This window comes from Penicillium rubens (assembly GCF_028828025.1).
Source record: "Penicillium rubens strain IBT 27055 chromosome Unknown utg000002l_segment0_segment0, whole genome shotgun sequence".
NCBI classification, from domain to species: Eukaryota; Fungi; Ascomycota; class Eurotiomycetes; order Eurotiales; family Aspergillaceae; genus Penicillium; species Penicillium rubens.
The window spans coordinates 2,557,758-2,572,310 of record NW_026890600.1 but is presented as its reverse complement, the minus strand read 5'-3'; the positions used below and the strand labels follow the sequence as shown (position 1 = coordinate 2,572,310).

Here is a 14,553-nt window from a genome sequence, read left to right as displayed (position 1 = left end):
GCAATATTTATGCCTCAGGCATAAAGTGGACCGGAAGACTTAATGACTAAGCGTTTGAATTAGGCTCATTATCTAAGCAACGATCAGGGCTTCCAAGTCACGTGTAGGAACCCACAGTCCACACTTTCTCTTTTTCCGCGATCAATCTTGTCTCCTCAGTCGACAACCACTTCACGCCCAACCGCCGTCATGGTATGTTTAGCTTCCTGCAATCCAAACCACATATCCCCAATCGCCTGTATTGTTTCTTTTGTTCCATTTAATTTGGCCCACAACCTGGAGATTTCCGTCTTGCGCGCACTCAATCTTCAATTCCTTCAAATATCTATTCTTTGACTAGACACACCATTCACAGTCTGAGACTAACATAATGCAGTCCGCCCAAGTTGCTAAGGCCGAGAACCCCTGCCGATCCCTTCGCCTGTCGAAGTTGGTCCTGAACATCTCCGTCGGAGAGTCCGGTGATAGACTCACTCGTGCCGCCAAGGTGCTCGAGCAGCTCTCCGGTCAGACCCCCGTCTACAGCAAGGCCCGTTACACCGTCCGTACCTTCGGTATCCGCCGTAACGAAAAGATCTCCGTCCACGTCACCATCCGTGGCGCCAAGGCCGAGGAGATTCTCGAGCGTGGCCTTAAGGTCAAGGAGTACGAGCTCCGCAAGCGCAACTTCTCTGAGACCGGTAACTTCGGATTCGGTATCAGCGAGCACATCGATCTCGGTATCAAGTACGACCCCGGCATTGGTATCTACGGCATGGACTTCTTCGTCTGCATGTGAGTTTTCCACTGGACACTGCATTTTGCGACAATCCCACCCCGGATATTAACCAAAAAATTTAGGGACCGCCCCGGTGCCCGTGTTGCCAAGCGCCGCCGCTGCAAGTCTAAGATCGGTGTCAACCACCGCATCACCACCGCCGAGACCATGAAGTGGTACAAGACCAAGTACGATGGAATTATCCGTTAAGTCTCGAAAACTGAGATAATGGCTGGGTAGGGCCTGTGAAGTACGAGGTACTCGACAAGAACCAAAAAATTATCCCGAGTACTCGAGGAAACAAAATTTGTGGACGGGCACCCCACTGCCAGTCAGCGGGCCCCTTGATCTCTGCATCCAACATGGTCTTGATTTTGTACTCCGGCAACCAGGATAGGCGTGGGAGAGACATGAATTGATTATTACCCTTTTACTGCTGCTTTTCCCTTTTCACAATGAGGCTTCACGAGAGGTGATGTTTTCCGCATAACCATTGTTGAATTGGATGGCGGGCACTGGGTCTCGACCTAGTGTCTAGCCAAGGCTCGCTTGAGAATGCCTTCTGGGCTTCGTCAAAGAGTCGGTCCCTTCCCCAGCGAGAATGTCTCGTGGTGGATTGGGTACCTTGTTCTGGCCTATCTTGTCTGTCCTTATCCTATCCTCGTAGTTGTCATTTGCCTGGCATAGAAGTAAACCGGTCGTAGCTTGTAGAGCGACAACATGGTCCTCCGATCTCACGACTATGCCGACATGGTAACTGCCCACGTTTATGCACAACATACTGTGTGGTCGCTTGAACAACAGCTTGTCCTACAGTGGATATAGCTCATCCACCAGAAATCGAGTTACAATGATGTGAACTCCGAGACATGCATAAGACTTGAGTGTTTATGCTCCGGGGCCTGTTATAACCGGCCCTGCTATATTTATCATGAAGGGTTACCAGTCAGTACATAACAGCTGAAATGACATGACTTTTCGTCGAGACATATGAACTACTTTGATACCTAACAAAACAAGGATAGTCGTCCGCTTATTGCACGGCCGTAGTCTTGTAGTCATGTCAGGTCCATGCCTTTTCGTGTCTTTTAACTTTTTTGGTAGTTCCCTCACTTAGTCTTTTTCGATGCCTGGGTATATAGATATTTTCCTCCCCCATGTTATTTGTCGGGTAGATAGTAGGAAAGGGCAAAAAAAGGCCAAAAGGCTCAATTTGTGAAATGGACTTTTCTATATATAACCTTTGATGATGGTCCGTCTATATACAAGACTGTATCTGGAGACTCCAGTAAAGTGAGTAATACAGGGCGATGCATTTAATCTACCTTTAATCCACCATAACAGTAATAACGATATCTTCCCCTTATTATGATCTAATTGTAATTTACCTCGACAATTTGTTTCATTGCCGTGGTTGTGATTAGATGCCCCTTGATAACACAAACCAAAGCCAAGGGTGGTAGAATCCCTTGTCATCCACTGGACCTAGGGTCATTGGAATATTTGATCCACCATTCCTCTTGAGTAGCATCACCGAAATGTTCGGGGTCGGCCCTCACTCTTCGCGCCTTGCAATACTCCTAATATGCGGGGTAACATCCGGCCTGACCAAAGTCAATGATTGCTGCTACCTTCGGACTGGGTCCAGGAGTCAGAAGAATGTTGTGGGACAAGATCATTGTGGGCGAAGACAACAGGCACGTCGCTGTTGATTTCAACCCCGCAGGTATCCTGGAACTGGCGAATGGCATTTGCACCTTGAAATGGCCCAGCAAGATCTGGGTGGAACTTGAGGAAAACCTCCGTTAACGGTTGCTTTCCGAAACTGCCTATGAAATAGGGGTTGTGGTTATGATTGCTTATACATTGTGCCTAAGGAAACCCACACACCGATATAACTGTCTTGCTCGCCTTGCCCTCCAAACCTTTACAAGTTGCTTGAGTTCGTCGCACACCGCTAGTCTCTCATCCTCGTCCATACCGGTCCATCTCTTCTAACGTCTCACCCTCAGTCAGTGACATGTAAATGAATGTCTGGTCTGCATCCTCGATCCAGCCAAAGATTTCAGGGATAGGCACTTGACCTTGCAGTTACTCGTGAATTATCTTCTGAGTCTGAACCTCGATGACGGTCATGTTGCCTCTGTACTTGACCATCAACCCTAGGGGCGGTATCTTAACAGGGGGTGACTGGCTGAAGCTTTTGGCGGAGGCATCGTCCAATGCCTCGTTGATAGCTCGGATTTCGGTTCACATAGGGAGGGCAAAGGCTAATTTCTCCTTGAAGCAACTCGACTCGGAAAGAAATTCATCTGTTGAGAGAGGTCTTTGAAGTTGTTGGTTGGCTTTGCAATATCCACGGTCGAAGTGGGACATTGAGCAGCTAGGCCAGTGAGACAGGATATTGAAGCCAAGTTGGGAATATTTCTGAGAGAGAGGGCACAGGAGTAAAACGATTTACAGTTGCCTAGTGCTTTTGTTTACCAGCAATAAGTGAAAGGAATATGCTTCAAAATGATTACCGTCTACTAACTGACATGAGATCATCGATCAAATAGCTCAGTCAGCCAGTTGCGACGGGACCCCGCGCCACCTGGGCATTAAAATCACTGAAATGCCTCGCCGATCGATCCCTCTTAGAAGCCTCCACTTCTCAGAAGGTCACTCCCCGAGAGTAGCGGGGACTCCAGCCCTTTCTTTCGGGGATGAGAACCAGTCAACCACGGATCTTATAGAGACATGAGAGTAAAATTAGGATCTATTTTGGAGTATAGAACTCGGGTATGAATCAGATATAATATATATATGTTGTCTATGAGGTGTGCGGACCTCGGGATATGTGGCAAAGGCTTTATACCATAAGGGGAATAAGATGCGCATGGTCTAAGAGTAGGCGAACAACCCCCCAAAAATGATGCTCTATTCCTTCCCTCTAATTCGTGCTTGGGTTGGGACCGCAGCACATTGAACATAATCCCACGTAAACTCCAGCTGCTGGAACTGTATATTTTCCAAGGTTGTATGGATGTCCATGTGCAAGGTACATTGAGTAAAGCCCTTATATCGCAACCACATGTTGAATACTAGGAGTATATCTTGGCTTCAAGAGTTAATTCTAATTAATTATTGGTACAGGCCGATTCTTTGCTCACAAAAGACTCTTTAGTTACTATATTAGAGTTTAAAGTTGAAGACCCTTACTAAAGGATGGCGTAGCAACTTCCTCTGCCAGTACTTCATACACTCATTATCGGTAAATCAATTCCTTCGTGATATATGATATATGTATACGATCAAGGACCAAGTATCGTACACTAATATCAGACGTAAGTCATAATGTAAAGTACCTAGGTACCTAGCAGCCATAAGCCTCTGTATTGCACTCTTGTAGAATGGCAAAAGGACCCGAAATCACAATGATTCCAAAATTAGCCATGACCAAGATCGAATTTACAATTTCTTGTCCGCCATCTCAATGGCCTCCGCACTATGTTTGTCTTCACCTGTTTCCAAATCCATGGTTTTCGCGTCGACAGTCTCATCAACCCCGGCCACAACGCTTTCGAACCGCCGACCCCGTTTCTCAGGACCAACAGCAGCAGTGACCATAATGCCGAGAGCGATGATGGCAGTGGCAACTCCCATCACAGGCCCATAAGCTTCGACACGATGGCCGGATGCGCTAGTGATAAATGTGGATTCAGCGACTGCGTTTATAATCTGCGATGATGGCGAGGAAATCATATTTCCAATCTGGTACGTCAGTCCAGTGAACGAAGAACGGAACGCTGGGGGGGACAGTTCAGCCAGATGAACAGGAATCACGCCCCATGCTCCTTGAATGAAGAATTGCATGAAGAATCCTGTTGCGCTCAGAGATCTCTCGCCTTCCGGGAGGATCCATGCCGGGATGAGGACCCCAGATAGAACGGCGGAGACGATGATTGCCCGGCGACGACCGACGAACTGAGACAGGTAGCCGATGATGGTTCCGCCCACACAGGCTCCCGTCTTCATCAAAATAGAAGCCCGCGAGGCACCATCGTTCTCAAGCTCCTTTTCAGTGAGCATGAAGGTGGTGTACGAGTCTTGGGATGTGTGGGAATAGTAATTGAACTATCGCAGGACATATTAGAGGATGCCAATAGGAGCCGAGATATCGGTCAAAACATACCCAGGTCATGAGAATGATACAGTAGACACACATGCGCCACTCCTTGCCCAACATGCTTATTGTTTCACGCCAAAACTCTCCTGCCTTCATTGTTCGCTTCCCGGCTTTCTTGGCTTCGATGAAGGACTGCGACTCGGGGAAGCAGATGCGTACGAGACCAACTGCAATAGAGATACCGGCTGCGCACGACGAATCGTTAGTGATCGGCGAACAGTGTCCGATGGAATAGTAGACTCACCTGCAATCCAGAACACGGTCTTCCAAGTATCTGTTCCACCGCCAACACCAAGGTTGGCACATGCTGCAAACACATATCCCATTGAATACCCCTGTTGAAGGATTCCAGACATAAGACCTCTCGCGTTGACACTGGTTCGCAAGATGATTAGCGAAAGTCAGTCAGGCCTGGAGGGTAATACTCACGGGCAATGTTCCAAAGCCATCGAAATAGCATTTCCATAAACGCCACCCATGAAAAGACCAAAAAGACTTCGTACAGCCAGGAACTGCTGGAAAGTCTTACTGTAAATGGTGGCAATTTGCAAAATCCCTAGAATGATCATATTGAGCACCATAGGCCATTTACGACCATATTTGTCACCAGCAAGTCCAAAGAATGCAGCTCCTACACTCCTCAGCAGCAGAGTCAGAGTAATGGCAGTCGAGATGTCTGTTTTGGATCTGCCATAGTAATCTGCCAGCTTTACTGTCTGGATGGAAAGGGCATGGAAGTCAAATGCATCGGCAGTCCAGGCAGCGAGTCCCACTATAAAGAACACCCAGTCTCGAGCTGAAAGCTGCGCCATCAGACCGAAAGGGTTCTTAATGCGCTCCGGGGATTGCCATTCTGCGTATGTCTCTCCATGTTCATTGGTAACCTCGACACGCTGCTTCCAGATGAAGAGATCTCCGATGGACTGACGTGCCGTGGCGAACATACCATCCGGAATGGGATCTGCCCTTTCATTGGAAGATGCCATGGTGGCTATCTATCAGGAGAGGGGAATAAAAAATTTAAAAAAAGGAAGGCAAAAGTGCGGGAAAATAGAAGAAGAAGCAGCCAAGACAAGGCAATTAACAGAATAATCAACTCGCTTTAAACGAAGCAGCCCAGCAAATTTGATAGTAGACTTTGTGGGATTCTTCCGAGGGATCTTTGGCATATTCCTTTCAATTTCTAAGTCTGCGCTCACCGTTTTATAGGTGCACACCCCAGTATACCCCCGCATCTCCATCCCGCATTTTCCTCGTGATGGGAAGAACAAATGCCGCTGCACCCCAGGATGGCCCGAGTTTCGGACGGGTAGAATGCCACTCGGCTGGGGAGCCAAGCAGATGCCAAGGACTCGAAAGTAGCGTACCTCCAATGCCAGGACAGTATATAAGCAACATCCCGCATTTCGCACTTTAAGGCTGGCTTGGCGTGGGGATGACCTTGGCCAGCGATCCTTACGGGCTTGGCCCACCCGACATAAACAAGCACCCGCAAGCCGCGTGGCGCTGTGCGTGTGGTCATTGCTCGGTTACGCCGAAAACTTGTGTTAAAAATGGGCCGATATGCATTCCAGTGGCTCCGGTTGGGGTATTTAACGTGGGTTTAGGGCTAAGACCATCGGAATAACTTCCTTCTGGACTCGGGCTGTTAACAGTTTGGCTATAACTATTGCTTGGTCTGGGGATGTGCCCTAGATTGGGGGCCACTGGAGTTGGGATCAGCGGTTAAACAACTTTATCATGGGAAAGCAACAAAGCGAGATAGGTGCTGCTCACCTGATGACGTCCGAAGATTTGAAGCGCAATGTAATGGTTGGATGTCAGGCTCCGTTAGAGTGGATCTGGTTAAGGGGCCAGTTCCCAATTCCTAATCCTGAATCCCGAGATTCGGAAGTCTTGGCTTTAGCCGCGAGAGGCTACAACCTGCGAATATGCACATTCCTTGCGTTCAGGGTCCGGGGGTGGAGGGTCAGTTTATATCTCCATACAGGCGTCAATAGCTTGCATTTGAGAAATTCTCATTCAACATTCAAAGTCTAGACGTGTAATATCCTCAGAATAGTGATAATATTTGACTCAAAACAGCCCATCGAATACAGACAAAGAAATACCAGAGAACGTGGATGAGAGATCAGAGCCACCTACGGAGTACAGTGACCACAACATACCTAGGTACGCATCAATCTTAACCTTGGACCACCCTTGGCCCCACACGTTATTATATAATATTCTGCCGGTCAAAATATCCAACCTTCCGAGGTTGGAAGATTAGCCAGGTAGCTACAACATATGGTAGCATGCTATGCTAAAATCTACGTTTCTGACTAGAATGTTATTACCTCTGAGGCTCCAGGAATTTCCCCCCCCCTTTAACGGACGCTTCAGATACTCTGGGCACCTTAAATCACAACTTGATAAGCGGTTTGGTACATAGGTACATAGGTACCTAGGTAGACCCTTGATATGGAGGGTGTTAAAATCAATGCGTACTGACTGTACTCCGTGCATGTACAAACTTGGAACATATGTGAGAACTAGGTAGGTACGTGTTCCCTGGAGTAAACATCGGCAGTATAAAGGCGGTCAGTTATCTCCATCATATACAACATTGTAGGTAGAAGAGCTGAGTTGGTAGCACTTCTCTCTCAGGTTAATCTGACAAACGAGATATCAGCAAGTTTGCCATCTACATTTCACTTTGCTTTCTCTCTTTGTTTACCTTTCCTACATACAAACACTGCATTTGAAAGAAGCGATCTTCTAAGCCCCGTGTCACGTGATTAACCATAAGCGACACCTCAGCAACGACAGCAGCGGCCTCCTGAGGTCACTTCCGCATCTACCAGATCCCTACCCCCCTCCCCTCTTCATACATCTTCTTCTTCTTTTCTTTTTCCTTCCTCGTGACATTCGCATTTCATCACACTTTTCTACCATACTTCAATTCTTCTGCCTTCTTTGCGTGGCGTTTCATTCGGCGGACTAGGTCGTACTGCGGCCTACGTAAATATGGCACCTCTACCTATCAAGTTTACAGAGTTGGTCAATGTACGTGACTACCCCTCATATCCATCTCATGGCTATCGAAGCTTTGAAACTGACCTGTGCCTGAATTCTACAGTTGACCTCTGTCGGCATTGCGGTATGTACAGCCAACCATGATTACCGGCGATGCTTCGTGCTTAGCTCCAGCTTTGGGACGGATGCAATGCCCGCCCATCAAATATTCTTGGACAACTTTGAACTGGTACTAACGTTTATGTCTGCAGCCGGCATCAATTGGCTTCACTTCATGTGTAAGTTGTTTACTGTCGCCTTGCGACTGACCCTCATAACATGGTTGACAAGGCCCGGCTAACTTAAAAATCTTCCGCTTTAGACACTAGAATCTGATCATTACGTCTGTGTCCGTCAAAAGCTGGACGAGGAGAGCAAACCAGAAGTCATCATTATCGACCTCAAGAACAACAATGAAGTTCTACGACGCCCGATCAACGCCGACAGTGCGATCATGCATTGGAACAAGAACATCATCGCTTTGAAGGCTCAGGGCCGTACCATTCAGATCTTCGACCTTGGCGCGCGGCAAAAGCTGAAGTCGGCGAATATGAATGAAGATATTGTCTACTGGAAGTGGTTCAGCGAAAAGTCCCTCGGTCTGGTCACCGACTCAGCGGTCTACCACTGGGATGTTTACGACGCCACACAGCAGAACCCCGTCAAGGTGTTCGACCGACTTCCCAACCTTTCAGTATGTGATTTGAGACTTGGTCACGATGATTGAAGCCTAGCGTGCTAATCTGCGGGTGCTCTTTAGGGGTGCCAAATTATCAACTACCGCGTCAACGCCGAGGAGAAGTGGATGGTCGTGGTCGGTATTAGCCAGCAGCAGGGCCGGGTCGTTGGATCGATGCAGCTTTACTCGAAAGAGCGCGGGATCTCTCAGTTTATCGAAGGTCACGCCGCCTCTTTCGCCAGCATTACCGTCGAGGGCTCCCCCCTACCCCACAGCCTCTTCACTTTCGCCGTTCGTACCCAAACGGGCGCCAAGCTGCAAATCGCCGAAATCGACCACCAAGAACCCAACCCTCGCTTCCAGAAGAAGGCCGTCGAGGTGTACTTCCCACAGGAGGCGGTCAATGATTTCCCCGTCGCAATGCAGGTGTCCAGCAAGTACGACGTGGTTTACCTCGTTACGAAATACGGTTTCATCCACCTTTACGATCTCGAGACTGGCACTTGTATCTTCATGAACCGCATCTCCAGCGAGACGATCTTTACCACGTCTCCGGATTCCGAGGGAGCCGGCCTGGTCGGTGTGAACCGCAAGGGCCAGGTGCTAGCCGTCAGCGTTGACGAAACCAATATTATTCAGTACCTCATGGAGAACCCCGCTATGTCTGGTCTTGCTGTCAAACTTGCCTCGAAGGCCGGCCTTCCAGGCGCGGACCACCTGTACCAGCAGCAGTTTGACTCTCTCATGGCCTCACAGGACTACGCTGAGGCTGCCAAGATTGCCGCCAACTCTCCTCGGGGTTTCCTTCGCACTTTGGAAACCATCAACCGTTTCAAGAGCGCTCCTCAAACCGGTCAGATGTCGGTGATCTTACAGTACTTCGGTATGCTGCTGGACAAGGGTTCGCTCAACAAGTACGAAAGTGTTGAGCTTGTCCGACCCGTCTTGCAGCAGAACCGCAAGCACTTGCTTGAGAAGTGGATGCAGGAGAAGAAGCTGGAGAGCTCGGAAGAGCTCGGTGACATTATCCGGCCATACGACATGTCCCTTGCCCTGACCGTTTATCTCCAAGCTAATGTGCCTCACAAGGTTGTTGCTGGATTCGCGGAGACTGGTCAGTTCGACAAGATCCTTGCATACTCCAAGCAAGCTGGATATCAGCCGGACTACACCCAGCTGCTTCAGCACATTGTTCGCGTAAACCCCGAGAAGGGCGCGGAGTTCGCTACTCAACTCGCCAATGAAGAAAGCGGTGCATTGGTTGACCTTGACCGTGTCGTCGACGTGTTCCTGTCGCAGAACATGATCCAGCAGGCCACCTCGTTCCTCCTGGACGCTCTGAAGGACAACAAGCCAGAGCATGGCAATCTGCAAACTCGTCTTTTGGAGATGAACCTCCACAACGCCCCGCAGGTTGCAGACGCCATCCTCGGCAACGAGATTTTCACACACTTCGACCGTCCTCGTATCGCCCAGCTTTGCGAGGGTGCCGGTCTCATCCAGCGTGCTCTGGAGAACTCCGATGATCCAGCTGTCATCAAGCGCAACATTGTTCGCACCGACAAGCTGAGCCCCGAGTGGCTGATGAGCTACTTCGGTCGTTTGTCCGTGGAGCAGACTCTCGACTGTATGGACACTATGCTGGAGACGAACATTCGCCAGAACCTCCAGTCTGTGGTCCAGATTGCCACCAAGTTCTCCGATCTTCTTGGCGCTAACCGTCTGATTGATCTTTTCGAGAAATACCGCACTGCCGAGGGTCTTTACTTCTACTTAGGAAGCATTGTCAACCTCAGCGAGGACTCTGAAGTGCACTTTAAGTACATTGAAGCTGCTACCGCCATGAACCAGGTCACCGAGGTTGAGCGTATTTGCCGTGAGAGCAACTACTACAACCCCGAGAAGGTGAAGAACTTCCTGAAGGAAGCCCGCCTGACAGAGCAGCTTCCCCTGATCATCGTCTGCGACCGTTTCAACTTTATCCACGATCTGGTTCTCTACCTCTACCAAAACCAACAGTTCAAGTCGATCGAGGTGTACGTCCAGCGCGTCAACCCTGGTCGTGCCCCTTCTGTTGTTGGCGGCTTGCTGGATGTTGACTGTGATGAGAACATCATCAAGAATCTGCTCTCAACTGTTGACCCATCCGTCATCCCCATCGACGAGCTTGTTACTGAGGTCGAGAGCCGAAACCGCCTTAAGTTGCTCCTGCCTTTCCTCGAGGCCACTCTCGCCACTGGCAACCAGCAGCAGGCAGTCTACAACGCTCTCGCGAAGATCTACATTGACAGCAACAACGACCCGGAGAAGTTCCTCAAGGAGAACGACCAGTACGACACCCTCACTGTTGGAAAGTACTGTGAGAAGCGTGATCCCAACCTGGCGTACATTGCCTACAGCAAGGGCCAGAACGACCTGGAGCTCATTAGCATCACCAATGAGAACTCCATGTTCCGTGCCCAAGCTCGTTACCTCGTGGAGCGTGCCGATCCCGAGATCTGGGCCTTTGTCCTGAGCGAGAACAATGAAGGCCGACGTTCCCTTGTGGATCAGGTCATCGCCACCGCAGTGCCCGAATCTACTGAACCTGAGAAGGTGTCTGTTGCCGTCAAGTCGTTCCTTGACGCCGACCTGCCCGGCGAACTGATTGAGCTGCTCGAGAAGATCATCCTGGAGCCATCTCCTTTCAGTGATAACACCAGCTTGCAGAACCTCTTGATGTTGACTGCTGCCAAGGCCGACAAGAGTCGCCTGATGGACTACATTCACCAGCTCAACGACTTCTCCGCTGATGAAATTGCTGAGATGTGTACCAGCGTTGGTCTATACGAGGAGGCCTTTGAAATCTACAAGAAGGTTAACAACTACCCGGCTGCCGTCAACGTCCTTGTGGAGAACATTGTCAGCATCGACCGAGCTCAAGAATTCGCTGAGCGTGTCGAGCTGTCCGAGGTTTGGAGCAAGGTCGCCAAGGCCCAACTCGATGGTCTCCGCGTGACTGACTCCATTGAATCCTACATCCGTGCCGAGGACCCGTCCAACTACCACGAGGTGATTGAGACTGCAACCCATGCAGGCAAGGACGAGGATCTTGTCAAGTTCCTTCGCATGGCCCGCAAGACCCTGCGTGAGCCGGCGATTGATACTGCTCTCGCTTTCTGCTTTGCCCGCCTGGACCAGCTCGCTGAGCTCGAGGACTTCCTTCGCACTACTAATGTTGCGGATATTGAAGCTTCTGGTGACAAGGCTTATGCTGAAGGCTTCCATCACGCTGCTAAGATTTTCTTCACCAGCATCTCTAACTGGGCCAAGTTGGCGACTACCTTGGTTCACTTGGAGGACTACCAGGCTGCAGTTGAGTGTGCCCGCAAGGCCAACAGCGTTAAGGTCTGGAAGCAGGTCAACGAGGCCTGTGTTGAGAAGAAGGAATTCCGTCTTGCCCAGATTTGCGGTCTCAACCTGATTGTTCACGCTGAAGAGCTGCAGAGCCTTGTTCGTCAGTACGAGCGCAATGGTTACTTCGATGAATTGATCGCTGTCTTGGAGGCAGGTCTTGGCCTCGAGCGGGCTCACATGGGTATGTTCACCGAGCTCGGCATTGCTCTGTCCAAGTACCACCCAGACCGTGTCATGGAGCACCTGAAGCTCTTCTGGTCCCGCATCAACATCCCCAAGATGATCCGGGCCTCGGAAGAAGCCAATCTCTGGCCGGAGTTGGTGTTCCTGTACTGCCACTACGACGAGTGGGACAACGCCGCTCTTGCCATGATGGAGCGTGCAGCCGATGCCTGGGAACACCACTCGTTCAAGGACATTGTCGTCAAGGTTGCCAACCTGGAGATCTACTACCGGGCGCTGAACTTCTACCTTCAGGAGCAGCCTCTTCTGCTCACTGACCTGCTTCAGGTTCTGACCGCTCGTATCGACGTTAACCGTGTCGTCCGCATCTTCCAGAGTTCTGACAATATCCCCCTGATCAAGCCTTTCCTGCTCAATGTTCAGTCTCAGAACAAGCGGGCTGTCAACGACGCCATCAACGAGATTCTGATTGAGGAGGAGGACCACAAGCTGCTCAAGGACTCTGTCGACCAGAACGACAACTTTGATGCCGTGGCTCTCGCCCAGCGCCTTGAGAAGCACGACCTTATTTTCTTCCGCCAGATTGCGGCCAACATTTACCGCAACAACAAGCGCTGGGAGAAGTCGATCGCGCTCTCCAAGCAGGACAAGCTCTACAAAGATGCTATTGAGACCGCCGCTATCTCCGCTAAGCCAGAGGTTGTGGAGGATCTTCTCCGCTACGTAAGTTTGCTATATCTGTCATTGCTCGAGACTTTACTAATTGCAACTAGTTCGTCGATATCGGTAGCCGCGAGTGCTACGTTGGCATGCTTTATGCCTGCTACGACCTCATCCGCCCGGACGTTATCATGGAGATCTCATGGCGCAAGGGTCTTCACGACTTCACTATGCCCTTCATGATCAACTTCCTCTGCGAGCAGACCCGAACGATCGAGATGCTCAAGAAGGACAATGAGGAGCGCAAGAACCGCGAGAAGACAACCCGCACAGAGGAGGACAACGGTCCCATCTTGCAGGGCTCGCGGCTCATGCTGACACAGGGTCCTCAGTCCAACGGCGCCGGTCTCACACCCCAGGCAACTGGGTATCGTGCATTCTAGAACCGTGCACCGCCTTTGCTTTTGATTCTCCGTTTCTTTTGCATTTGTAACATACAGCGGAAGTGATGCCTTGAGGTTGCAAAATGAACGATTTCATACGGGGGATGGTTGCGCCAAGAGCGTGCCATAGGAGGAACTCATGACAACCCATTAATCTTGCTTTCTGATATTTTTTTTTTCCTTCGCCCGCATGTATTTGATAAGCTTGCGTTTCTTTTTTTATGCTTTTAACAGTCTGGGCCAAGGCCCGATATGTATTCAGTAATAGCATTGCAATTTCCCTAGTATCTCTTTAGTCTCACCGCAGTAACAGTTATTCCCTGTTTTCCCACAATTCCGAGGCTGCCAAGGGTTTGCCCAGGCGGATCCATTCGAGCATAAGGGTCTTCGGTGAAGAATGTAGTATCGCCAAGACGCCAAGGGAAATCATCTGCAACTTATGTGTCTGTCCCCATGAGATTGCAGGTGAGTCTTTCCTGCAGATCAGTCACTGCCTTATCAGCTTGTAGCTTTGCCCATGAGGTGCGGTGGTAGGCATTGGTGGTGTCTCAGGTTGTATGTCTACGGGGGCTATGAGATGCTACTAGTAGTGTTTCCCGTCCCCACTCTCCACCTCGGTTCGAACAAGCATAATTTACCTAGGTACGTTTCTTTTTTTAGCCCCTGAGCTATGAAACTATTTGAGATATACAGTGTACAACACAGGGTTTCATAGCGCCGACGAGCTCCTCTCGACACCCTCTCGGCCCGGGCAGATGGAAATGCTCGAATTACACGGGGGGAAACTTGGCACCGCGGGGAAGAATCATGCAGCAAGGGTTACTGGCGGAAAGAAGGGGGTTGGATTTCTCCGTCGGGGATGCGAGATCATGCAGAAGGTGTGACCAAAAGACCTCAGGGGCTGATGCTGACGAGTTCATCTCAACGGCTCGGGCCAACTAACAAGGTTGGGGGCTGGAGGCGGACAAGTGTTTCGAGCAGTGATCTTCCGACGGGAGTGCAAGTGGATGCCGGTGGATGTCGGTGGATTTGAGTCTATGCAGAAGTGTAACCAAAAGAGACTGGGGGGCTGATCCTGATGCTGAATGAGTGTATGTCAATGGCTCGGGGGAACTTCCAGGGTTGGATGGATGCTGATGGTAGATAAGCGCATCGAGGTGTGATTGCACAGCTCCCACATCGTTCAATGCAGAAACCTAAAGCGGAAGCT

The 14,553-nt window shown here is 50.1% G+C and overlaps 4 protein-coding genes across 4 annotated transcripts; 2 read left to right on the top strand and 2 right to left on the bottom strand.

Annotated features, from left to right (window-relative positions):
• Window positions 1-63: 63 nt before the first annotated feature.
• N7525_003450 (60S ribosomal uL5 domain-containing protein) lies at window positions 64-1,190 on the top strand (the record flags this gene model as incomplete). The annotated part of the gene is made up of 3 exons (XM_002559104.2): window positions 64-192; window positions 377-774; window positions 841-1,190. Coding segments are annotated over 3 exons (654 nt in total), but the record flags the coding sequence as incomplete, so codon positions are not given.
• A 1,181-nt stretch (window positions 1,191-2,371) lies between these two features.
• Window positions 2,372-2,779, bottom strand: N7525_003449 (uncharacterized protein; the record flags this gene model as incomplete). The annotated part of the gene is made up of 3 exons (XM_061212711.1): window positions 2,372-2,586; window positions 2,648-2,682; window positions 2,739-2,779. 3 exons carry the CDS (start codon window positions 2,777-2,779, stop codon window positions 2,372-2,374), a joined length of 291 nt encoding a protein of 96 aa, XP_061069732.1.
• A 1,428-nt stretch (window positions 2,780-4,207) lies between these two features.
• On the bottom strand, window positions 4,208-5,911 carry N7525_003448 (carboxylic acid transport protein; the record flags this gene model as incomplete). The annotated part of the gene is made up of 4 exons (XM_061212710.1): window positions 4,208-4,873; window positions 4,932-5,110; window positions 5,170-5,300; window positions 5,355-5,911. 4 exons carry the CDS (start codon window positions 5,909-5,911, stop codon window positions 4,208-4,210), a joined length of 1,533 nt encoding a protein of 510 aa, XP_061069731.1.
• Window positions 5,912-7,814: 1,903 nt separating this feature from the next.
• On the top strand, window positions 7,815-13,343 carry N7525_003447 (uncharacterized protein; the record flags this gene model as incomplete). The annotated part of the gene is made up of 6 exons (XM_002559107.2): window positions 7,815-7,973; window positions 8,047-8,067; window positions 8,195-8,221; window positions 8,305-8,676; window positions 8,743-12,963; window positions 13,014-13,343. The coding sequence occupies exons 1-6, from the start codon at window positions 7,935-7,937 to the stop codon at window positions 13,341-13,343; spliced, it is 5,010 nt and encodes a 1,669-aa protein (XP_002559153.2). The 5' UTR covers window positions 7,815-7,934.
• Window positions 13,344-14,553: the final 1,210 nt, after the last annotated feature.